The 26,670-nt window shown below is 49.3% G+C and overlaps 1 protein-coding gene across 14 annotated transcripts in view; it reads right to left on the bottom strand.

The window, feature by feature from the left end:
* Window positions 1-26,670, bottom strand: part of sox6 (SRY-box transcription factor 6) — an 832,058-nt gene that overhangs the window by 141,696 nt on the left and 663,692 nt on the right. For all 14 annotated transcript variants that reach the window (XM_072466411.1, XM_072466398.1, XM_072466399.1 and 11 more), the window contains one exon: window positions 12,600-12,679. In XM_072466411.1, the coding sequence (XP_072322512.1) occupies window positions 12,600-12,679 (80 nt within the window). The remainder of the gene's footprint in view (window positions 1-12,599; window positions 12,680-26,670) is intronic.

Raw genomic sequence — 26,670 nt, 5'->3', positions numbered from 1 at the left:
GTGGGCGGAGAGGCGGTGGTGTGGTAAACCACGTTATTGCATTATATGTACTGTATTGTATTGTGCATGCCTGTGCTTGTCCAGGCTGGCGCCGCCTGTGGCTCCTCCCCTCAGGCTTCTGTATAAAGGTGGCAAGTGTCCGCCTCCAACCCAGTTCGGGTCCAGAGGCAGGAGGCTTGCTGTTTAGTGCATTAAAGCCTCAGTTACGTTCATCTCTCATCGTGTGTTATTGATGGTGAATCAATAGAATACACCAAACTCCTAAAGATGAACTCATCACTCAAGCTTGATCGCTTGGAGCCGGACCCACAGGCAGACAACGCTACAGAAATGTTTGAACACTGGCTAAGCTGCTTCAAAGCGTACCTCGCATCCTTCAACGAAACGCATCCTTCAACGAAGACCTCACAGATCTCCAGAAGAAGCAGGTCCTCCACGCACGGGTGAGCCCAAGAGTCTTTCCCCTCATCAGGGACGCCTCCTCGTACGTGGAAGCAGTAACGTTGCTAAAAGGACAATACGTGACATCCGTTAACCAGGTATATGCTCGGCACCTCCTCGCCACGAGACGGCAGCGCCCTGGGGAATCACTTGCAAAATTCCTGCGTGCCTTGCACAAGCTCTGCCGGAACTGTGACTGTCGAGTGATATTGGCTACCCAGCACGCGGAGCTGCTGATCAGGGACGCTTATGTCGCGGGCATGAACTCTAACTATATCCGCCAGTGATTATTAGAAGGGGGGACACTCGGCCTCCCAGAGACAGTACACCTCTCCAACTCGCTGGAGGTGGCCTCCCAGAACATGGGGGCCTACACCTCCGACCACGCGGCACCCTCGTGGGCCTCGTGGCACAGCCATCAACCGACCCAGGTGTGACTCAAGCCTGCGCCGCGCAGTGGCCCGTCAACGCCAGAGGCCCAAGGTGCTACTTCTGCGGCATGGGTAATCACCCCAGACAATGCTGCCCGGAACGGACCGCAAATTGTAATGGCTGTGGGAAGAAGGGCCACTTCGCAAAAGCCTGCCAGGCCCGATCCCCCCTAAATCTTCTAGGCCCAGCAGCGCTGCCTGCTGCCTGTCGGGGCCGCCCCCAGCTGCCGCGCCATCCGCCATGTGTGACCCGTGGGTGCCGCCATCTTTCACTTCGGCCGACACACGGGAGCTGCCATCTTGGACGCCATCGCCGCTAACACACGCCACGCGCGACCCATGGGGGCCGCCATCTTGGACGCCATCGCAGACGCCACCCGCCACGTGCGACTCATGGGGGCCGCCATCTTGGGACCACTCCGCAGCCTCCCAGGAGCCCAGCTCACCCGACCGTACGCTGGCCGCCGCTACCTCCGAACGGCCTACCGACCACCTTCCGACACCCGCCTCCATCACACTCTATCCAGTCCCGGCCGCACCACCTCGCGAAGTCCACGATGACCTTTCGGATCAACGGGCACAAGACGGCCTGCCTTTTCGACTCTGGGAGCACAGACAGCTTCATACAACCAGCTACGGTAAGGCGCTGCTCCCTCCCCATCCTATCCGCGACCGAGAAAATCTCCCTGGCTTCCAGATCCCACTCTGTAGAAATCCGGGCAGTACTGTGTCGCGACCTTTACCATACAAGGCGTAGAGTACACCAACTTTAAGCTCTACGTCCTCCCCCATCTCTGGGCTGCCCTATTACTGGGGCTCGACTTCCAGTGCCACCTCCAGGGCCTTACCCTAAAGTTCGACAGACCGCTGCCCCCCCTCACCGTCTGTAGCCTCGGGACCCTTAAGGTCGCCCCACCCTCCCTCTTTGCAAACCTCATCCCGGACTGTACGTCCGTCGCTACCAGAAGCAGATGCTACAGTGCCCAGGACAGGGCCTTTATCAGGTCAGAGGTCCTGCGACTCCTGCGAGAGGGGATCATTGAGGCTAGTAACAGCCCCTGGTGAACCCAAGTGGTGGTCGTCAAGACTGGGAGAAGCACCGGATGGTCATCGATTACAGCCAGACCATTAACCGGTACACGCAGCTCGATGGGTACCCCCTCCCCCGCATATCTGACATAGTCAATCAGATTGCGCAGTATCGAGTCCTCTCTACAGTCGGCTTGAAGTCCGCATACCACCAGTTCCCTATCCGCCGGGAGCACCGCCGATACACTGCCTTCGAGGCAGATGGCCGTCTCTACCACTTCCTCAGGGTCCCCTTCGGCGTCACCAACGGGGTCTCGGTCTTCCAAAGGGAAATGGACCGAATGGTTGACCAGTACGGGCTGCGGGCCACGTTCCCGTACCTAGACAACATCACCATCTGTGGCCATGACCAGCAGGACCATGACGAGATCCTCTGGTGCTTCCTCCACACCGCTAAACTCCTGAACCTAACCTATAATAGAGAGAAACGCGTCTTCCACACAACCCGCCTAGCCATCCTCGGCTACATCATGGAACACGGTGTCCTAGGGCCCGACCCCGACCGCATGCGCCCCCTCCTGGAACTCCCCCTTCCCCACTGCCCCAAGGCCCTGAAGAGGTGCCTGGGGTTCTTCTCTTACTATGCCCAGTGGGTCTCCAACTATGCGGACAAGGCCCGTCCACTGATCAAATCCACCATTTTTCCCCTGACGGCTGAGGCCCGCCTGACCTTCAATTGCATCAAGGCAGATATTGCCAAGGCCGCGATGCCGCTGTGGATGAGTCCATCCCATTCCAAGTGGAGAGCGATGCGTCGGACTTTGCTCTGGCCGCTACACTCAACCAGGCGGGCAGGCCCGTGGCTTTCTTCTCCCGTACCCTCCATGCCTCCGATATTCGACACTCCTCTGTTGAAAAGGAAGCCCAAGCCATCGTAGAAGCTGTGAGACATTGGAGGCATTACCTGGCCGGCAGGCAATTCAACCTCCTCACTGACCAACGGTCGATTTATTTCATGTTCATTAACACATAGCGGGGAAAGATCAAGAATGACAAGATTCTGAGGTGGAGGATCGAGCTCTCCACCTACAGCTATGATATCTTGTATCGACCCGGGAAGCTCAATGAGCCCCCAGATGCCCTCTCCCGCGGTACATGTGCCAGCGCACAAGTAGAAGTAGACTGACTCTGGGCCCTCCACAACGACCTCTGTCACCCAGGGGTCATCCGTTTTTTCCACTTCATCAAGGCTCGCAACCTGCCTTACTCCATCGAGGAGGTCAGGTCCGTGGCGATGGACTGCCAGGTCTGCGCGGAGTGCAAACCGCACTTCTATCGGCCAGACAGAGCACATCTGGTAAAAGCCTCCCGCCCCTTTGAGTGCCTCAGCATGGACTTCAAAGGGCCCCTCCCCTCCACTGACCGTAACGTGTACTTCCTCAATATCGTCGACGAGTACTCCAGATTCCCCTTCGCCATCCCCTGATCTGACATGACCTCTGCCTCCGTTATCAAGGCCCTACACAGTCTTTTCACCTTGTTCGGGGCTCTTCCTTTCTGAGCGATGAGTTGCATCAGTTCCTGTTCAGGAAAGACATCGCCTCCAGCAGGACGACCAGCTATAACCCCCGGGGAAAGGGCCAGGTGGAGAGGGAGAACGCGACGGTCTGGAAGGCCATCCTTCTGGCCCTACGATCAAAAAGTCTCCCAGTCTCCCGCTGGCAGGAGGTCCTCCCCGATGCGCTCCACTCCATCCGGTCGCTCTTATGTACAGCTACTAACGAGACTCCTCATGAGCCTATGTTTGCCTTCCCCAGGAGGTCCACCTCCGGGATCTCGCTTCCGTCCTGGCTGACAGTCCCGGAGCCCGTCCTTATCCGGAAGCATGCGAGGAGCCATAAAACTGACCCCCTCATCGAGAAGGTCCTGATCCTCCAATATGCCTACGTGACACACCAGGACGGGCGGCAGGACACGGTCTCCTTCGGGATTTGGCTCCTGCAGGCTCCCCTGGCGACCATCACCACTAACCCCCACCCTACACTGTCTTCCCCCACCTCTGCCCACCTCCCTCACGAACTGACACCCGCAGGCCCACCGGCGACAAGCACCGCCACCTCCGTCCATACACAGCCCCCCCCCACCCTTCCCCAACTCAACATCTGGGTGAAGAAGCAGGCAACACGCTCCCGGACGGGCAGGTCTTGACGCCGGAGCCCAAACCACAGCCGGGATTGAGGCGATCACGGCGGAAGGTCAAGGACCCCGACAGACTTGACCTTTAAGACCACTTCACCCCCGCCGGACTATTTTTTAAACAGGGGGTGAACGTGGTAAACCATGTTATTGCATTATATGTAATGTATTGTATTGTGCATGCCTGCGTTTGTCCAGGCTGGCTCCGCTTGTGACTCCTCCCCTCGGGCTTCTGTATAAAGGTGGCAAGTCTCCGTCTCCGAACCCAGTTCGGGTCCAGAGGCAGGAGGCTTGCTGTTTAGTGTGTTAAAGCCTCAGTTATATTCATCACTCGTCGTGTGTTATTGATGGTGTATCAGGTGGTAAGAGTTGAGAACAGGCAGAAGTCAGGAACAGACCATCATCCAGAATGTTCTCAGCAATGCTAGATTTCAGGGCATCTGTCTCAGCCACCACCGGGATATAGAGCACCACCCCTCAGTTGCCTGTTGCTCCAGTGTGTATGCTTCTATTCAAGTCTTCCATAGTCAGTCTGCAGCAGCTTCTGTACAATGAGTGCAGCACCCCTAGAGAAGCAGGCCACCTATAAGCTGTGGGGAAATATATGCTAGCCATGCATGCATGTGGGGCTAGTTGGTTGGGCTTCTGTGCTGACTGCATCCTGAAATCATTTAAATGAAGAGTCAGCCGGGAGCTTAGGTGTTGCCTGCCTCAGCGAGACTGGTCATGGGGTAATCCTGTAACCCGGCCACTGTGCTTGTAAACGGGCCTTGGTGAATTTTTCACCCTAAAGCCTTGACCTCACAGTGTCAAATCATTAACACAAAATGTCTGGGAGGCAATTAGTTGTCTCCCTCTGTCTCTTTAATAAATAATCCTCAAGGTCTCAGGATTTTAATTCACCGTTTTACCTTCACCTCTGCTGATTTTTATTTCCACACACAGCAGTGTCTGTACACTTGACCTTGAGCTGGCCAATCAAGCAACTTTGCTGTTGTTTGTTGCTGCTGCCTCCCATTAGGATTCACTGACTGGCCTCTGTTGCTTTGGGCTGTCAGCTGTTGATGACTACACCAAACTAATGCAGCAAAAAGCTCCGACTGGAACACCACTGACTTTACGCGGCTGTCGCTGAACCAGGAAGTAGTGGGATTAAGATCCTGACATGCGATTTGTATTTGGGCACATCTGTAACTTTTTGAACAAAGGAGGGAGCCCAAAAATCTGCGAGAAGTGCAACAGTGTAAAATCCTTACCCGTTGCCTCCTTTTCGTTTGAAAGGTCAAGTCCATGCAACGCCCTCAGAATTTAGGGTGGAATTTTCCCATATTTACTCAAATGTAGCTGGTCATTCCTGGCAAGAAAACCGGAGAGAATCCTGTCGGCGCCGGCTGTAAAACTCACCATATATTCACGCTCTAAGATTTTTTTACCACGTGATTCACGGTGTGTTCGTGGGCGCTTGCCTCAGAGTCGCTCGCCCCAGAAAAACTTAATTTCTGCAATCAGTGGGGTGCTCCTTTGAAACATCTCCCCAGCACCTGTTCTAAGTCCAGCTTGGGAGATGGCTACCAGAAGGACAGCCCACGTTTCATGGAGGGAGCCCTCAGCAAACCTCTGGATACAGTGGAGCAGAGACGTAACATCCTCTACCCGCGATCAGTCAGACGTTCAGCAAGCAACGTCACCAACCCTGCCTGGGAGGTAGTGGCCGTTAGAGTGAGTGCCCGCTCACCCCATAAGAGGACGGGGCGGGGCTACAGTGCCGAAAAAAAATGAATGACCTTCTTCGTGCAGCCAGTGTAAGGCTGCCTTCTCATGTCTTATCCTGCACCCTTTCACACACCCATCACACCTCCATGGTGATCTCTCACCCAGACATCGCACAAGTTCCCAACACTTGTCATGTCGCGGCGCCCCACCACTCCCCAGCAGATAATCTGCTCCTCACATCCCCGCTTCCATTCATCTCACACGCCTGCCAGACTTCATCACCAACTGACCTGGAAGGATTCCCATCTACACTCTCCCCATCTGTCTCATTGCAGGACAAATTCAAGTACAGCTGGCATGAACGGGCACAGCCTGCCCAAGTCATGCCCGAGCTGAGAACCCAAACACCCTTTGAGGAGAAAGCCCTTGAACTGGCAGGCGAGGAACAGGACCACACCTGTGCACAAGGCGAGGTGGGGGAACCAAAAAGTGAGAACCCTCAACACATGCAGCCATGATGCAAGCCCAGTGCGAGTTAACTTTCTCCCATGAGTGTGCTCATGTGATGCACTAATGCCATCTCGCATCCCTTGCAGGTTAATCAATCGACCAGCCCGGACCATCGTCACACTCTTTGGAGACCACAGACTCGAGCAGCGCTGAGGGAGACATCGCGGAGACAAGCATCGAGAAGGCATCACAGCTGTCACCTGCACCCTGCGCGCGGTGCATCTCGTTGGGAATAACTAGTAGGCAAGCTTCTGGGTCGCTCAATGGTGAGCACCTCACAGCTGACGATACACAGCAGATGGAGACAGGGACGTCCCAGAGATCCAGCACTCGGAGGGATGCCAGAGCCCAGGACTCGGCAGAGCCCCGGGCCGATGATGTGCCCCTGGGTCCAGCCATCCCAGAACTGCTGAAGCTGCAAAGGAAGAGTCACGAGTATCAGGATGGAATGACAGCATCCCTTCTCGGACCGCAAGGTCGACAGGAGGAGCCCTATCGTCTTCTGTCTGAAGAGATGGTGCTGTCACTTCTACTTGATATGGTCAAAACTGCGAGGGTGGTGTCCGCAGTGGAGACCTTCATGCAGGACGTGCATGGTGAGAGATGTCCGCACCATGGTTTATCTCATGGCCTGCATGGCTGGGATCATGAGTAGGCCTTCAACTGCATGGTCCAGATACTAGTGGGAATCCACAAGTGTTAGCCCCTGAGGACAGCGGGACTTCTGGATCTCACTCCAGCTGCTCCTCTATCCCATCGATGAGCCCAGGGGTACTACGGGCACCCAAAGGGAAGAGGATAGGCTGGAACGCAGCATGGGGCCTTCCACAGGAGACCCTTGGGGTGCCCAGCACATCTGATACCCCCTCCCTGTGAACACCATGTGGTGCCAACTCTTGTATCACCTGGCACAGATGGCTCACCATCCCCCAGGGCAGACGCAGTCTTCTTCAGAACTGGAACTCTGTCACCTGGAGGTAGGAGGTTCTAGGCGGAATACCCGTGGCTGGTAGTGTTTCCTTCGAGGTTCCACTGTCTGTGGCCCTGCTCTCAGAAGATCAACGGGCCCTGCCTCCCCCACCTCTGATCGATCATATTCAAAGGAATATGCCAGCTCGACTGACTCCATGATTCTTTGGAATCAAAAACTGAAAGAAGAGAACATAAGAGCGAGCGATGAGGAGTCCTGACAATGCCCTGTCCCACAGCCCACTCATCCACCCGTGGGACATCCCCCCATGAGCATTCCCTGTGCGAGTGCCTTTCCAATGAGACTCACTCACTCTCTCCCAGAACCCTGAACGCCTTCACTTGAATGACGCAAACCTCAGTGGACCGTGTGACTTCCCTCAGGATGAGGATGAGGAGTGCATTCAATGGTGCGTTCTGACCTCACGGGGCAATGGGATGCCGCCATCCATTATCTCCAGAAGGGGTGACCAAGCGTCTTACAATAATAATGATCATCTTTATTGTCACAAGTAGGCTTACACAAACACCGCAATGAAGTTACTGTGAAAAGCCGCTAGTCGCCACATTTCGGCACCTGTTCGGGTACACAGAGGGAGAATTCAGGATGTCCAATTCACCTAACAAGCATGCCTTTCGGGTTTGTGGGAGGAAACCGGAGCACGCGGAGGAAACCTACGCAGACACGGGGAGAACTTGCAAACTCCGCACAGACAGTGACCCAAGCCGGGAACCAAACCTGGGACCCTGGTGCTGTGAAGCAACAGTGCTAACCACTGTGCTACCGTGTTGCCCTACCATAACGCCTTGCAATGGGGCCACATCTGTGTCCCCCGCGTCCTGTCCAGTGCCCCCCTCCAGTGCCCCCCCTACAACTGACAAGCTGGAGGGCGGTGGCGACCTGAGCGCTCACCTTTGATATCCCCTTAAGAGACGAGGTCGCCATTTCCCGTTTCCATATAGCTGTTGTGAATCATGCCCACATGACATCACGCTGCCGCCCAATGAATATTCAGTGAGGGGCAAGTCCCTGCGGGAGTCCCGCCGACAGTGCACCCCACCATGGGTTTCCCGGTGGTGTGGAGTGGATTCAATGGGAAATCCCATTGACAGCAGCGGAAACCAGAACATCCCACCGCCGGCCAGCGGCGGGCAGGCTGTCTCCCGCTGCCGAGAAACACGCCGCGGGCAGGCCAGAGAATCTCGCCCAATGTATTTTCTTGTCATGCCACTGGCGAGGGGCCCAGGAAAACGCGATCTCGACGGCATTTCGTGCCTGTGTCGCCGTTCTCACTGGCGGCTAACGCGTGCCCATAGTTTCTGAATTGTCCTCAGGGTTAACCGAATACATTACCGAAGTTAACATTGAAAGCCTCGCGGCCTTCCTTCAGATATATGACTATTCATGACTCCATCTGCTGTGCTATTCCACTAAAAATAGAATTCTTCGGCCTTCGCACTACCATTATTCTGGCCCTCAGGCGTGTTGAGAAATGCTTCAGTCCTGCTTTCTCCAGCACCCAGCATTACCAGAAAAGGTCAATACCCAAAATATACTTTGTTTACAGTTAAGAAGAAGCCTCTTTAACCGGCATCTGTGCATTCCTCTTTCATTCCTTTTTCCCCTTATTTGTTTTCTCTCTCCTTTTGAATACTGTACATGAATTCTGATTTGATGGTAGAACTGTTGGTGCTTGTATTGCAGCTGCATGCATTGTTAGGACTTGCCAAGGCTCATTAAAGCTCTAAGCGATAAGCAGTGAAGGACAAATTACACTACTGTATCTGGAAAAAAAAACTTACATGTCACATTTTTCACAAAGTATTTGCTTTGTTTGGTAACAATTCTAGCCGTTTAAAGTTTTAATGCTTAAATATTATCTGCCGTTATCAGCCTTGTTGAAAATAGGCAGTGTTCAGTCTTTTTTGCTCCCACATTAACAGTTGACTACCCAAGGGCTAAACGTGAGGTTAAAGCTTTTAATTAACAATGGTAGGCAAGACAACCATTGAATGCACTCATCCTTTCTCTCCTTGTAATATTGTGGTAAAAATCGTAGAGTCAAATCTCATTAACAAACACGACAATAGGACCTGTGGACTCTATACTGCTTATCAGGAGAGCCTGCTATGTAACAGCCTCTCTTAGGAATATGGTGACTCAGAACATAAATACTGCACAAAAGGAGCTTTTATATTGGTGTTGTTTGTAATTCGAATTCTAGCAGACCGGCATCTATGAACCAGATCCCATTGTTTATAACTGGGTCAATTACCCCCATGGCAGAATTACAGGCCCAGATTTTCTTGGGCCTGTGGTTCCGGCACTGGGATAGGCGGGTAGGATTTAGCTCTGAAAATGTTGGCTGCTGGTCCAAGAATCCCAATTAAAATGGCGGAAGTATTAAAGCCAACAACTGTACAGTTAGAGTGGAGTAAAAGAAAAATGCACACACAATGAGTTGGGGCTCCCAATGACTTGTTGGGTTGTTTGGGATTCTGAGCTACAGGCGTCAGGTGGTCCCAGGTACAAATAGGTCTTTCCAACCACTGGTCTTAGAAAATTACATATTTACATTCAGATCTGCGCTGAAGATTGTTGTAACCAGATGGTCCTGGCATCCCACTGAACCCCAACATCAAAGCATCTGGTGCCCTGTTGGCTGATCTCACCAAGGCTGCCAAATCTACAGCTATCTGGGGTCCATGGGCTTGGAGAGAAAAATATCAATTACAATTTCCCCTTGGTATCCAGAGACCCTTGCAGGAAAGTGCGAGTCCGTGTGTGAGAGAGATTGTGAGAGTGTGTGTATGTTTATCTGTGTGCATGAGTGTGTGTGTGTGATTGTGAGGGTGTGTGTGAGTGTGCGTGACAGTGCAAGTGTGTGTGAGTGCAAGTGTGCGAGTGAGTGTGTGTGAGTGTGAGTATGTGTGAGATTGCAAGTGTGTGTGAGAGTGCAAGTAAGTGTGAATGTGAGAATTTGAGATAGTGTGAGTGTGTGAGAGCATGAGTGCATGTAAGGGAGTATGAATGTGAGAGAAATTGTGGGCAGAATTTCCCCTTTTTCTTGAAGGAAGTGTCAGGCTCTGACTGAAACCCGGCATGTAGCTCTCCAGCTTAGACCCGATTTAGAGCCGCGCTGAAAAATAAAATTCAGTGGGCATGGTTCATGCCATCACTGTGGCGGGGTATGGTTTAGCCAGCGGGGCTGGCTCCAGATGGCTCATGGTGTCCATTAAAAATGGCACCCCATTAGCACAGAAAAAAAACCTCCTCCAAGCCCTCCCGATGGACACAGGGGACCCCAGCGAGAATTGCGCTTTCCGATTCTCACAGGATTTTCCGTCCACGTCACCGTTCTCACTGACAGCGATTGCAGGCTGAAAACTGCCCCATGTATTTGAAGGAGAGTGAGTGTGTGAAAGAGTACGTGTGTGGAGAAAATAAGTGGGTGAGCGAGTGTAAGTATATGAAGGAGTGTATAAGTGAGAGAGTGCATATGTGATGGAGTGTGTATCCGCCAAGGGGTATTTCTCTGTGAGGGAGTGTGTGTATGTGAGGGGATGTGTGTACCTGAGGGACTGAGAGTGTGGAAGTGTGCGTGTGTGAGGGAGTGTGTTGTGTGAGCTTGTAGGGGAATGTATGTGTGGGAGTGTATGAAGAAGTGTGAATTTGTGAGGGAGTGTATTGATGTTCGGCGGGATTTCCCCATCACGTGTTTTGCGGTGGCAGCCTGCCGTTTTCCAGTGGCGGGATCGTCCAGTCCCTCTACTGTCAACGGGTTCTTCCGTGGTTCGCACCCTTTGCCACTTGGGAACCTGTGGTGGGGGAGGGGTCGCTGTCAGCAGGACCGGGAGAATCCGTCGGCAGGGACAACCAGAAAATTTTGCCTTTGTGTCTATGGCTGTTGGGAGAACGGAAAAACAAAGCCACAAAGAAATAGCCCACCAACACTCACTGCTCAAGATTCACTCCTGGTCTTTTGGGTTAGGTACTGAAGGAGAATTCATTTTTAAAAAAAATTTAGCGTATCCAATTATTTTTTTTCCAATTGAGGGGCAATTTAGCATGGCCAATCCACCCACCCCGCACATCATTTTTGGGTTGTGGGGGTCAGACCCACGCAGACACGGGGAGAATGTGCAAACTCAACACGGGCAGTGACTCGGCGCCAGGATCGAACCTGGGTCCTCGGCGGTGTGAGGCAGCAGTGCTAACCACTGCGCCGCCGTGCCGCCCTGTGAAGGAGAATTCATCACAGCCACATATGAGGGAGGCAGTGGACTATGAGCCTGTGGACAGCAGGGGACAATGGGCTACTTTAGCACTGTCATTGCTTCTGTTCAATCCAGCTGGGTGAAAAGCCAGAGGCAAAATTGCCACAATTTCCTGCTAACATTTAACCTATGGGTACACTCAAGACAGTTCCCACTAACAGTACAAACTCAGAACATCACAACTGCCGCTAGGCACGCACACACACATGCACACAAATTCACAAACAAGCGCGCGTGCACACACACACGCACACATTCACAAACACACGCACACACACTAGCACACAAAAGCAAAAATAGCTTGCTTTTATATAATGCTTGTCACATCCATAGCACTTCACAGCCAATGATGTACTTTTCAAACATTTTCACTGTAGTTTCATAAACAAATATGACAGCCAATTTGCACACAAAAAGTCCCACAACCAGGTTCAGAACCAAATAATCAGTTTTGGCAAAGTCAGTTGAGAGATAAATGTTATCCAGGATATTGTGAGGACAGTGCCAGAGGAAATTTACAGGTTTTGACTGCACACCATCTCCGACAGTGCAGCACTGTCTCAGTACTGCATCTGGATGCAAACATACACATAGCTACACACTTCTATTCAACTGTACACAGAGAAAAATACACATGCTCTGGGACTTTCATTATGGTAAAGATCATCATCTCCCAATGCGGTCGTTTTGTACAACCTATGGCACTACCCGGTGTAAACTGGCCGTCTTAATTATTCAGTGGGATTAAACTCTTGTGCATGCTATTAGCCTTTAGAAGACCAGAGGTAGATTCCAAAAGTAAGGAGCTGAACGGTGCTGAGCCACAATTCACAACCTTGTATGGCTGCATTAGGAGCTGGTATCATGTTCTACAGCATAATACCCTGATCTGTTTTCCATGTTGCTAGTCATTCAGCCCTTAAAGTGTTAAATTTGCTTGACTGTGTTTGGAAAAAAAATTTCAAGTGCTCAGACTGGCATTCAGTATAATGTTTTGGCTTCTCTCCCAGAATTCTTTGTTGTGGCACATACCTGGAGCTGTAATGGGCTGAGTCCAGACGCAGCTGCAGCTGCCATTGTCGACGGAATGAGCTGCACAGGATAGCTATCACCTGTCGATGAAGAACAATGCACACAGGTTCAGACAATGAGCAAAGAATAGCACCAAACATGTGCCAACAGAACCTCTGCCGCTGCCTTTGCACCACTGAGTCCGAACATCTGCCTGAACAAAAGCCTCAGCTGGGCAGAAACATGCCGTGCAGACTTGGAACTTTTGTTCACAGATGGCTCGTAGGAAAACTGATGAAAAAAAGAGAACAAATTGGGAAGGGTCTGTCCTTTTCATTTTAAGGGGAAAAAATGATTTAAATACACATGCACACACACACACAGATGCACAAACACGTACAAACACTTGTGCATGCAAACATGCACAAACACACATGTACATGCAAACATGTACAAACACACATGTGCACACAAACATGTACAAACACATATGCATGTAAACATGCACAGATGTGCATGCACGCACACACATACGCATGCACAACACACATGCACAGACATACACATGTACAAACGCACGTACACACACACAAATTCATGCACACACATGGACATATACACACGTGTACAAGCATGCACATGTACATACACACACAGAATTGTTGCATCAAAAGGTTCTTGTCAGTGTATTTTTATTTATACAACAAAGTCTAAGTTACTGAAGCAAACCTTATAAACAGCTCGGAGATGTATCAAACAACCTCAATCTGAATCATTAACCACCTAGAAGGTGACAGTCAGCATTCTTTTACGGCAGAATAAATAGATGTCAATCAAACTGGTCAATTAATAAAGTAATAACACTATTCTTTTTTTACGATATATTGTGTATACAATTGTTTTTAGCTCAGCTGGTTTGTGATGCGGATGCAGAATGAGGCCAACAGCGTGGGTTCAATTCCTACACCGGCTGAAAGCCCCGCTTTCTCAACGCTGCCCTTGCCTGAGGTGTGGTGATCTTCGGGTTAAATCACCACCAGTCACTCTCCCCCTCAAAGGGGAAAGCAGCCTATATGGTCATCTGCGACTATGACTTTACATATTTCTTTAATACTGTGTATACAGTGGGACTTTAAGAAGTCGTTTTCAAGGTCCAAAAAGGAATAATAATAGAACCTCAAACCAACAAATAATATATTGGAGTGGAGGAAAAATGAATAAAATATACATTTGTTGAGCTTCTAGTACAGTTTATTTTTGCTCTGCAGAGATTCTGTCCCTTACAAGCAAGGTCTTTAAGTTGGGGAACTGATGTGAGCACCTCACAAATGAATTACTGCGGTACCTCATGTAAAGGTGCACTGAGTACCCAGGTGAGGAAAACTACTTTAGTCATGTGATCCATTAGACCCTGCTGCTTCACTTCTGGTGAGCACCTCAAACACCAAACCACAAGAAAGCTTTCAATGACAGAAAGAATGAACGATTCTGTGGGGAAGAAAACATGCCTTTGACCTCCTTTCCAAACTATTGTCCAATTAAGTTTCAGAAACAAGCATCATAGAACTTACAGTGCAGAAGGGGGCCATTCGGCCCATCGAGTCTGCACCAGACCTTGGAAAGAACACCCTACTTAAGCCCACGCTTCCACCATATCCCCGCAACCTAACCTTTTGGACACGAAGGGGCAATTTAACATAGCCAATCCACCTAAGCTGCACATCTATGGACAGTGGGAGGAAACCGGAGCTCCCGGAGGAAACCCACGCAGACACGGGGAGAAAGTGAAAACTGCACACAGACAGTCATCCGGGGCTGGAATCAAACCTGGGAGCCTGGAGCTATGAGGCAGCAGTGCTAACCATTGTGCCACCGTGCCGCCCAGATGCAAATTATAAGTGGAAGCTTGAAGTGACAGTAATAGGACGTGACAGTGATAGGAATTGACACCAGAAAGACAACATTAAAACAAAAGAACAGTGAACAAACACCCAGTGATCCAATATCAAACAATGCAAAATCAAACATCATGGGGGGAAAAGTGACAATGGATCAAAACTGCCAAAAAAGGGAAGTCACTAAATTGATTCCAAGATAATAGCAACACACGCTTCTGATTGACAACCTAATAATCGATTTAAGTACGGTGGCTCTATGCTGGAAGTAACCATCGAAAGCTTGATGATTGGTGGAACTTCACCAACACAAAGATGCTAGCTGTGTGGCACGTGATTACTCTGTCAACATGTTGTCAAAACGTTGGATTCTTTGGAAGACCAAGTTGAAATGCCAATCGCAAAACCGACATCCAATTGCTGAGCTTTCCAGTTCTTGCCAAATCATTTGCGTAAGACAAAACTGACCAAGGACTACTTCATTCATGTTTGTACTGTTGACAACGTTAATCAAGGTGTTTTCAGGGCTGTACCGTGTCCTCATTGTTCAATCAGAAAGGTGGTGATAACTGAGCTATGAGGCAGGGAAGGACTGAGAGCAGTTCCTGTGCATGTTCTATTTGAAATTATTCCACTATGAAAGAAGCATGCACCCCTCCCAAAAGGTGACAGCTAACATGCAAGAACTAAAATGTGATTAAAACCCATCTCTTTGATTAACCATTTGGTCGACTTCCCTATTATCTCCTTATGCATCATAATGTCCAAAAAAAATTTTTTTTAAAGATTATTTTTAGATTATAAAGACAATTTTTAAATTTCCAATTAAGGGGCAATTTACATTGCCAATCCACCTACCCTGCACATCTTCGGGTTGTGGGGGTGAAACCCACCCAGACATGGGGAGAATGTGCAAACTCCACACGGACAGTGACCCGGGTCAGGATCGAATCCAGGTCCTCGCGGCCCTGAGGCAGCAGTGCTAACCACTGCGCCACCGTGCCACTCGCACATTTTGTTTTATAACACTTCCGTGACATGCCCTGGAACATTCAAGAAGTGTTGTAAAGCTGTCGGAAATTTCCATATTGATCGGTTTAATTGCAAACAATAAGTCGACATTGGTTTTGAAACGTGTTATGGAAGTAGATTGTAGAATAGTATAAACAAATTTCAATAACATCAGTAGTCCAATAGCAAAGCATCAATTGGAATTTCTGACTCCATCTATACTTTCCCTGTGAAAGGTGGGTCTTATCAGATGGAATAACATAGATATCGCAAAGAAAGGTCTAGCTTGAATGGCTAGCCTATGAAGAGAGGGGAACAGTGATAGCTATAATGGAGCACTGATTAAAAAGGGCAATTGTTATTAGAATATTTTGTTAAAATTTATAATCCAGAAGAATACTTCAATCCAAATAGACACTGAACAAATAATCAGCCATGTTTTATATTTCACACAAATGTTCAACAAGTTGGATTGCCAGCTATTGCTGCTATTTTCTGTTGATAAGTGGATGGAGGAAGATGAAATACTCAGGTCTGTAACTCTGCAAAAATGGAATTCAATATTTCAAATAGCAGGGCTAAAGGGAAAAGGAAAATTGTCTGCAGGTTTGACTCTGCCTTCCTTACACATGCATTTCCAATTGAGCTCTGCGTCTCATGATACAATGAATCAAATTCACACACACAAAAAAATCTGTACCTCATCAATCCATGCACCACTGTGAGAATATACATGCTTCATAAAGATCTCTCTCCTGGCTGCTCTCAAAGCTCTGCTACACTGCATTTCCTAATGCTACCTCGCCTTAGTGTCCTGTGGTACAGTACTTTAGAAGATCAGCTTTTCTCTTCGGACAATTTAAACGATAAAGCAACAATATAAAGCGATCAGCCAGGTTTGTTAAGACTGAATGTTTTATTTTTACAAATATTCATTTACATCAGCAGAATGGGTCAGCTGTGACACAATGTGGCACCGTGTGAGTGGTTTTATTTTTTGTGGGGTGGTGGGGGAGGGGTTGATGGCAGGTAGGGAAGAAAAGGGGAAACTGAGCAGACACTGTTTTACATGTAGAGAAATATTTTTTTGTGTCAAACTCACTAAAATCACCATTTGAAAAATCCCCTGCAGCAGCACCCGACAGCTGTTGGTGCGACTGCGCTTATAAACAGCTGAATTCCTGCATTTGTTGGCCTTGCCTGTCATGGCGCACTCTTACACACCACACCCTTTTGTGTTCAGGAACTCACCTGAGGCTGGAATGTTTCCCTCAGCTGCTCAGGTTGGTTGTTTTTATTTCTAATCAAAAAGGTTAATTGCAAAACAAATTGTAACTGCAGTTGCCGGGCGCAGGTCCAATTTCTATAAAAATATGGTTTGCGTTTAAGTGATTTTGCATTGTGACTTGGTTTTTTTCCACAGATCATTGTACTGTAAGAAGAGGGGAAGTAAAAGGGCCTCCAATGTGTCCACTTCATATGCTGCAAGCAGTTAATGTGCAGAGACATCCGTGTTTCCCACTTGATCATGTTGGGTCATGAAAATCTTTCAATCTTCAAGTACAGAAGAAAGCTTTAAATAAAGAATATATTTACTTTTTTTAATCGCCATTGATTTTCTTCCCTCTTCCCATGGACATGCTGGTCTATGGTTCCAAGAGTTCTGGGTATCGACTGAAACCTCAACACCTAAATGTTCAACATCATTCTACCAGCTTAGACAACGGCTGCAGGCAAGCTATTATATGGTGGAGGGCATCATTGCCACCCTGGATACTAAACTCATCCAACATCCTCTCGCACATTCCTTTAAGTATGGGTTCACAGCATCACAATTAAAGAGGGGAAATCTGCGGTGAGTTTCTCATTCGTTCAGTACCGCCGAGGCCAATTGCAGCACTCTTATTGCTGTTTTAGGAGTGTAGGATGAAGATGAGAATTCATTGAGCCTGCTCCATCACTTTTTGTCACTTTAGCTGATATCAGCTGTCCCACACAGACAGGTTTCAGCACAGGTCTGTATGGCTCAGCTTCTGTAATGGACCATGCATTTACCAACTAAACAGTTGGCAAAACGCATTGCCTTTTCTGTTTCAATAAGTATTTTCAAGGATTGTTTGTTTGCTTTTAATTCACCTTCCACCCTATCACTCCTTGGCATGAAGTCAATGGACATGCTGTAGCAATCTTTTTCAAATTTGTTCTTTGGATTAAGATTGCTTGCGTGAGGAACAATTTCCATTTAATTTGTTTGAAAAACCCAAGCGTGTTCCAACAAGCTTCCATACTTCTGTTCCCTCATCGTGAAACACCACTGCCAGCATTTTAAAGACACACAATAGAGTGTTGCGCAGGAGTGTCTGTAGCCACCTAAAATGGCTGATTCCCTATTAATTTGGCCATAACCCGATTTAAAATGGCTAACCGAAAAGGCTGATGGGAAAAGCAGCCAACAGGACACAAACGGACAGCTGCAGACAGAATAGCGTATTCGGATCTGGGGAAGTCGGCCCAGATCGATACCTCAACACAGACATCTACAGTTTAATCGGCTATCCCCGGGAACAATTGCAACATATTAGCAATTGAATGCCAGGCCAGACCTCTCGGCGCCTGCAGTGGCCGAAACAAAGACAGGTGAATGACCACCCCCCGATCGAGGAATCGCCCCATTATTGGAGCATATCGAACCCAGTGATTGGGAACAAGTCCAATCACTTGGGACTCAGGGTCAAGGGCCGCCCCGAGAGGCGGGAAGCCCCTGGGCCCTATAAAGTGAGGGGCCAAGTTCAGATTGATCTCTCTCTCCCTTCTTCCCCTGCTCGCAACCTTCGCAAGAACATCGACCAGAAACTGTAAGTTTGACTCCAGCGATCGCTACCCGATTGAGATTCCTCGCCTTCGACCTGTATCAGCCTTTTGAATCCCGCAGGCCAGATCCAATTCGATAAACCATTCGTTTCCCTGACCTGGTGGGCCATCTCCTAAAGTTAAGTATTGGCCAGTAGTGGTAGGTTTTGATATAGATAGTAGGATTATTGTGTAAGTATTGATTGCTGTACATAATAAATGACCGTTGATTTCAATCTTACTAAGCGGTGTGCTGACTTATTAATCATAACTCGAGCTTGAACCACGTGGCGGTATCAGAAAGATACCTGGCGACTCGTGAGCAAAGGTGACATAATCAGAGCTAATAAACTAAGGCTAAAAAGAGCAACATGTCTTATGACTCACTGCTTCTCCTTGCGTGGGTTTCATCCCCACAAACCCAAAAGGTGTACAGGATAGGTGGATTGGCCACTCTAAATTGCCCATTAATTGGGAAAAAAAGAATTGGGTTCACTAAATTTATTTTTAAAAATTACTCACTGCTGCTCCATTGCCCATTTTTAAGATAGACTCTCTCTCTATATATATATATATATAGATCGATAGATAGATAAAACATATAGCTATTAGGATACATTTCACAACCTGTTAGTCAACCTCACAGCCAGTTAGTCAAGCGGCAGGTAAGCTAATGTTTAGGGATGGGACCTTTGATTAGAATACAATAAATGAAGTAAATGTGAACCCAACCAGATACTATTTGGCTTACTGTACATTTCCAGCATTCTCATTTCTACTTTTACATCTGCGTTTAGTGGCTTGAGATTTATTTCCAGGCCATCGACCTGCTCCTATTTCCCAGCACGGGCACCAGTCTCATTCAGTCCCTGCAATAGGGATGGCACATTTGATGGTTTTATCACACCCTCAGCACATGTGGAACATTGAGATCCATTTCTTCCAGTCAGTGACACATATTGGAGGTAACCTAAACCAAATTTGCCTGATGGAAGATAAGCGGATTTGGGTCAGCCATTTGTTACACAACCTCACTGCCCTCCTCAATTTTACACTCCATTAAGTTCATGGAATGCAAAGTCAGACAGGGTATTTAAAGGGCTATGTTATCCCATTGAATTGCTTGGTTTCCATGTGTTGATTCATTGAGTAAGTAATGTATTCTTCGTAAGTTTGGACTTTCCACTTTGCTTTAAATCTTTGTTTTCTCTACATTAAGTTCAACAAACATATGTGTGTAATGCTGCTGTTGTCCTGTTCAAAAATCACTTAAATAGCAAATTAATGGGGGCGGCATGTGGCACAGTGGTTAGCACTGGGACTGCGGTGCTGAGGACCCGGGTTCGAATCCCAGCCCTGTGTCACTGTCCGTGTGGAATTTGCACATTCTTCCCATGTCTGCGTGGGTTTCACCCCCACAACTCAAAGATGTGCAGGTTAGGTGGACTGGCCACGCTAAATTGCCCCTCACTCGGGCCTCTGGATAAAAGACCAGTTTTTATTTCCAGAACAGGGCCCAATCTGTATATTTAAAGAAGGGCTCTGCAAACCACTCACCTCCCCAACTTGGAAATACATCGGTGTTCCTTCACTGTCGCTGGGTCAAAATCCTGGAACTCCCTCCCTCACAGCACAGTGGATGTACCTACACCTCAGGAACTGCAGCAGATCTTCAAGGCAGCTGACCACCAACTTCTGAAGGGCAACTAGGGATGGGCAATAAGTGATGGCTCTTCCAGCGACGCCCACATCCCGTAAAATGAATTTGAAATAACTTCTAGTGTGCATCACTCGCATCTGTTCAAGAGCAGCGGATTTGGGCGGCACAGGGGAGCAGTGGGGTTAGCCCTGCAGCCTCACGGCGCCAAGGTCCCAGGTTCAATCCCGGCTCTGGTTCACTGTCCGTGTGGAGTTTGCACATTCTCCCCATGTCTGCGTGGTTTTCACCCCCACAACTCAAAGATGTGCAGGTTAGGTGGACTGGCCACGCTAAATTGCCCCTTAATTGGAAAAAAATAAATAATTGGGTACTCTAAATTTATTAAAATAAAATATCAAATTAATATCCCTTTAGTTTCATCTGTTGATGGCTCTATTCTCCTTGACTACCTTTTCTCCACTGACCAATAGTACAGTAAACCTCATGTCTAACTTCATTTCTACCAGTCACATCATAAGAATTACATTGCCTCAAATGCCTCCTTCTCCGATGCCCATGCCGCTCACATGTATGAGTTTGGCTTCCCCTTCTTCATTATTTACATGCTGGATGCGATACTCCAGCCACACTGTGCCCGAAAAGCAACTCGCCGCGGCGTAGCCGGTCTGACCTGGTCTGGTCTGGGGATCTACCCAGCTCACAATGCCTCGTGAGATTCAACACAATCTCTTGAGACATAGCAAGGAGAATCCTGCTCAGAATGGGCGGGATCACCTTTTAGCAAATCTGCATATTACAGCGAGGCAGTAAGCCTTACTCGAATGTGCAGATATCCAAGGAACCTGAGCGTTTGGGATTCAACCCCTTGGCCTCGGCGATCTCGGGCGAGCGCCGTTTGGTACTGGTCCCAACAAACGGGGACTAGTTGGAACGGCACTCATGGAGGCCTCCAAGGGGATCGGAGACCCCCAACTGCATGCCCTTTGGTCAGGGTGGTGCCCTGGCACTGCCACCCTGGCAGTACCACTTGGGTGCCAGTCTGGCACTGCCTGGGTGGCACTGCCAGCTGACAAGGGTGGTGCCAGGTTGGCACTGCCAAGCTGGCATTTTTGCACGCATGCAATCGGGCCGGGGTTGCCCATGGGGGAGGTGCTGGGGGCCCTTCCCATGTTGTGTTCGGGTTGGGGATGGGAAATCTGGGACTCTTTTCGGGGCATCAGTACAGTGGGGAGTTCTGGCAAGCGGAGTTCCCCATTGTAAAAAACGGGCGATGTATCCCTTATTCAAAGTGAGTCACGTCGAATAGCCATGTTTTTCTCGGCGCTGTGAGTGCCGGGAAACGCAGCTAAACGTGCTCGCTCGGGGACTTTGTTCCCTTTTGAGAATATCGCGCCTGCTCTTACCTCATTAACATTACCCAGAAGCATAGACTCAGCTTCCCCATGGACATGAAAAGCATCCAGTTTTATCTTCCACCTCCTCAATTGCCTCTATCCAACATTAAAGCCGAGATTTTCCAGCCCTTCCCTATGGTGGGATCTTTTGGTCCTATGGTATTATCACAACCATCAGCATTACAAGGGTTAATGTAGTGTCGAGAGTAGCCACAAGAGGGAGCTGCAGATACAACTATATATAGCAGTGATGCTAGACCTTCGAGGGTTTTGTGTACAGGAGACAGCTAGTGAAGTTCATAAGAGCAGATGGCGTGAGTAAGGTTGGATTCTAGTTTGTACCAGTAGTGAGATTAGCAGTAGATGAGTGAAGTTAGATGTTATTGATCAGTTCTGTATTCTTAAGGACTTAATGGCGAATCCAATTTGTCGATTCCCAGTTTTAGTAGTGCAAATAAAATCATGGCTTTGTTTAAGTAAAATCTATTCTGTGGTCTTTGTGAGCACTATGCCAACCATCCTGAAATAAGCAACAAAAAGAACACCACAGGTCTCACCAAAGGTGCAGGTTCACTGGCAGGCAATGCAAATAACCACTGACTTACACCCTATACACATGCGTGAAGGAGTACTCTCTCTCTCTCCCGGTTGCCCAAACCTCCATAGATCCCAACCTCTCCATAAACCATCCCAGCTCAAGCGCCATTCTTGACCTCCTCATCGACTTAGAGCTCGACCTATCCACACATGGCTCCAACACACAATTTAATTCTCCCCCATAATCAGCTGGTGAGAGTCCAAATCTGGGATTGCCCCTAATAGCCTCTTTATGAATCTGGCATCATCCCAATTAGGCACATACACATTCACCAACACCATTGGAGTCCCCACTAGCACCCCACTATCACATACCTTGCCCCCCGATCCCAGGTCCCACACCTCCATAGCCACTGTAATCTCCATTTCCTTGTTCAACAGTATGGTGACCAGCCCTCGAATTCAAGTCAAACCCTGAGTGGAACACTTGCCCCACCCACCCCTTCCTCACTCTCACCTGGGGCGAAATTCTCCCGAAACGGCGCGATGTCCGCCGACTGGCGCCCAAAACGGCGCCAGACGGGCATCGCGCCGCCCTTGGGGGCCGAGCCCCAACATTGAGGGGCTAGGCCGGTGCCGGAGGAATTTCCGCCCCGCCAGCTGGCGGAAACGGCCTTTGTTGCCCCGCCAGCTGGCGCGGAAATGACATCTCCGGGCGGCGCATGCGCGGGAGCGTCAGCGGCCGCTGACAGTTTCCCACGCATGCGCAGTGGAGGGAGTCTCTTCCGCCTCCGCCATGATGGAGACCGTGGCGGAGGTGGAAGGGAAAGAGTGCTCCCACGGCACAGGCCCGCCCGCAGATCGGTGGGCCCCGATCGCGGGCCAGGCACCCCCCGGGGCCAGATCACCCCGCGCCCCCCCCCCCAGGACCCCGGAGCCCGCCCACGCCGCCTTGTCCCGCCGTTCAAAAGGTGGTTTAATCCACGCCGGCGCGGCAGGCAATTTATCGGCGGGACTTCGGCCCATCCGGGCCGGAGAATCCAGCGGGGGGGCCCGCTAACCGGCGCAGCCCGATTCCCACCCCCGCCGAATATCCGGTGCCGGAGACTTCGGCAACCGGCGGGGGCGGGATTCACGCCAGCCCCCGACGATTCTCCGACCCAGCGGGGGGTCGGAGAATGACGCCCAAGATCTTTTACCCAGAAGTGTGTCTCCTGCAGGAAAATCACCTCTGGTGCGTGAACACCCAGGATTGTTTAACTGGGCCATTTAGACCGCGGACATTCTATGTCATGATTCTCACCGGAGGCTTCGCCCCCTACCTCTCCCCGAGAGCCCACCATTTTCGCCTTAGGTTCTACTCACCCATCCCCACTCTGAATTGGGCCCACCCAAGAAGGCTCCTCGGCCTGTCAATGACCGCACTCACCCGCCATAACTACCTCGTCGCCTCCCAGCAATTTAAGCTCAATACAAAGAGGAGTGCAACCAGCCCCATAACAACCTTTCCAAACTTGCAAACAGATATAGATAACAAAATTCAACAGACAGAACCTCCACCCATGTTCTCCCTTCAGCCCTCCCCCAGCTAATGTTCCTCAATAAAGTCATTTGCCTCCGCCAGTGTCCCAAAGTAATATTCCCGGTCCTTGAGAGTGACCCAAAGTCCAGCTGGGTACAGCACTCCAAGCCAAATCTAGCACCTGTACAGCACTGCCTTGGCCTCATTGACCCCCACCCGTCTCTTGGCCAGCTCCGCACCAATGTCCTGGTAAACCCGATTCAGTTTCCTACCCAATCACAATCCAGCTGCACCTTGGCCCACCACAGAATCTTTTCCTGTCCTGGAAGCTGTACATCCACACAATCAACACCCGCAGTGACTCCCCCGCTCATGGCCTCTGCCTCGGGGACCTATGGACCTGATCCACCTCCAGGACCTTGTCCAGCACCTACTCGTCCACCAACCTAGCCAGAATCCTCGCGACATAGCCTGTTGCTCTCGTTCCCTCCACTCCCTCCTATAGGCCCACTTTCCTCAGATTTTGCCGGCTGGACCTGTTTTCCTTGTCCTCCCCCTTTACTCGCAGCTCCTTGCACATGTCTCCCAGGATCACCATCTCCACTTCCAGTGACACAATCCGGCACTCTGGTCAGATGCCACCTCTACCACCTCTTGAATCATCAACCCCTGTACCTCCAAGTTCTTCTCCATCCAATCCAAAGTCCTGCAAAGAGGTACCGCTGCCCCTTCACTTGCCTTCCACCAGTCATTCTGCATTTCTTTATGCTGCCGCCGAAACTCACCCTTAATGAAGCTCATCAACTGCTCCATTGGCAGCTTTTCAGTGGACGACAACCCTTCTCACTCCTCCATTTTTGCAATTGATCCTGCGCCACGAGTCTCCTCCATCTCCTTAACCAGGGCTCTCACAGAAATTTTTTTTTTAAAAGCAGGCAGCATGGTGTAGCAATGGTTAGCACTGCTGCCTCCCAGCGCTGAGGTCCCAGGTTCGTTTTGGCTCTGGGTCATTGTACGTATGCAGTTTGCACATTCTCCCCGTGTTTGCGTGGGTTTTGCCCCCACAATCCAAAAATTTGTAGGGTAGGTGGATTGGTCACCCTGAATTGCCCCTCAATTGGGAAAAATGAATTGGGTACTCTAAATTTTTTCTTTAAAAAACAGGCTGTCACTGCCTTCTGTTGAATTTGATAACCCGCAGACATGCCCATCCAGGGGAGAACTAATCCCCCTCCACTCTCCGCCCAACCTTTCCACCCAAATTCCCCAAAGTTTGGGGAAAAGAGGCCAAAACCAACTCCTTCAAGCAGGAGCCACCCCGTTGGCAACCATTCACTCCATGGTCGCCACTAGAAGTCATCTCCGCATATTCTTGAACATGATGACCGGAATTCTCTAGCCGCTTGCTGGGGGAGGGATTCTCTCTGGTTTCAATGGGAAATACCATAGACACGCGGCAGAAGAAAAGAATCCCGACCGCCAGCGAACGGTGCGGCCAAATTCTCCGTCATCAATTTTCGGAAATGGGAGGAGAAGGGGATTAGGACACTAAAAGATTTGTTTCTTAGGGGTCAGTTTGCAGGATTGAAGGAGCTGGAAGCAAAGTATGGGTTGGAGCAGTGGGAAATATTTAGATACATGCAGGTTCGAGATTTTGCTAGAAAGGAGATACAGAGCTTCCCAGTGGAGCCGGCCTCCACATTGCTGGAGGAGGTGCTGACAACAGGGGGACAGGAGATGGGAGTAGTGTCGGCGGTTTACGGAGCTATTTTGAAAGAGGAGAAGGCACCACTGGAAGGGATTAAAGCAAAGTGGGAGGAAGAGTTGGGAGAGGATATGGAGGAGGGGTTCTGGTATGTGAGGTGCTCCACCTCGTGCGCAAGGCTGGTGCTGATACAGCTGAAGGTGCTATACAGAGCACACCTCACAAGGGCGAGGGTGAGCCGATTCTTTGAAGGAGTAGAAGATGTGTGTGAACGTTGCGGGAGGGGGGGGGGCACTAATCACGTTCATATGTTTCGGTCCTGTCCAAAGCTGGAAGATTACTGGACGAGGTTTTTAGGGTAATTTCTAAAGTGATGCAGGTGAAACTGGACCCGGGCCCCCAGGAGTCCATATTCAGGGTGTCAGACCAGCCGGGGTAGGAAACGAGTGCGGAGGCAGATGTTGTAGCCTTTGCTTCCTTGGTCGCAACCTCTCCACCCTGTGCCCTGGTGTGGCGGGGGGACTTGTTGGAATTCTTGACTCGTGAGAAGGTTAAATTTGAACTGAGGGGAAGGATGGAGGGGTCTACAATTCATGGGCATTATTCATTATGCACTTTCAAGAACTGGATAACATCGAACATTAGTTGGGGGGGATGGGGGGGGAGGGTTGGGGGGAGGGGGGCTGTATGTGTTAATGTGACTATGGATGATTCTTGATTCCCTTTTGTCATTTGTTTATGTGAACATGCGGGCTAATGTTTGGGGTTTGGTGGGAGGATGAGATCGTTGTTATTGATATGGGGATTGACATATTTGTTACTGATTATTGTTTATTGTTGGTGGGTGTAAATTTGGGAGAAAATGTGAAATAGGAGGAGAATAAAAATATTTTTTTTAAAAATAATTCTCCATCCTCGCTGGCACCATTAGCGGGGCAGACTCCTAACGGAGAATTCAGCCTGTCACATCAGACACCAGTGACACTCTTGTCGTTTTGTTTCATGAATAATGCATCATTACATGTTTTAAAGCAAGGCGGGAGTAAGGTGATAGAGGGTAAGGAAAGAGAGGAAGAAATAATGATGGAAAGAAAAATGGAAGAACAAATTGAAAAGTGGAGAAAAGAAAGGAAGGGTGAAAAAAGGAATGACCAGAAGAATAGAGAAATGGCAAAGGACAGATAGATAAGATGAATAGTACGTGAAAGGGTGCAGGAAGAATGAATAGAAAAGAAAAATGAGGATTTGAGAGTTTTGTTCTAGGGTTAGTCTACCGTGCTTCATAAAGTTGAAGCACTACATGCAGAATAATCTGCTCATGCAAAGAAATTGGAAACATTTATGTCTCACAATTTAGCGGATTTAAATCTTCCTAATCTCCAACTTGTTCCAAACTCCTGTAGCCTGTCTGTAATCACAACAGAAGAACGACTACTTCAAGGAGTGAGTTATTAACCACCATTGGGACTTCAGAACGATAAGTTGCTCAGCAGAATTTATAAAGTAAAACTAATTGCA

Source organism: Scyliorhinus torazame, chromosome 10, assembly GCF_047496885.1.
Source record: "Scyliorhinus torazame isolate Kashiwa2021f chromosome 10, sScyTor2.1, whole genome shotgun sequence".
NCBI classification, from domain to species: domain Eukaryota; kingdom Metazoa; phylum Chordata; class Chondrichthyes; order Carcharhiniformes; family Scyliorhinidae; genus Scyliorhinus; species Scyliorhinus torazame.
The sequence above is the reverse complement of the archived record's forward strand: the minus strand, read 5'-3'. Positions and strand labels throughout refer to the sequence as shown.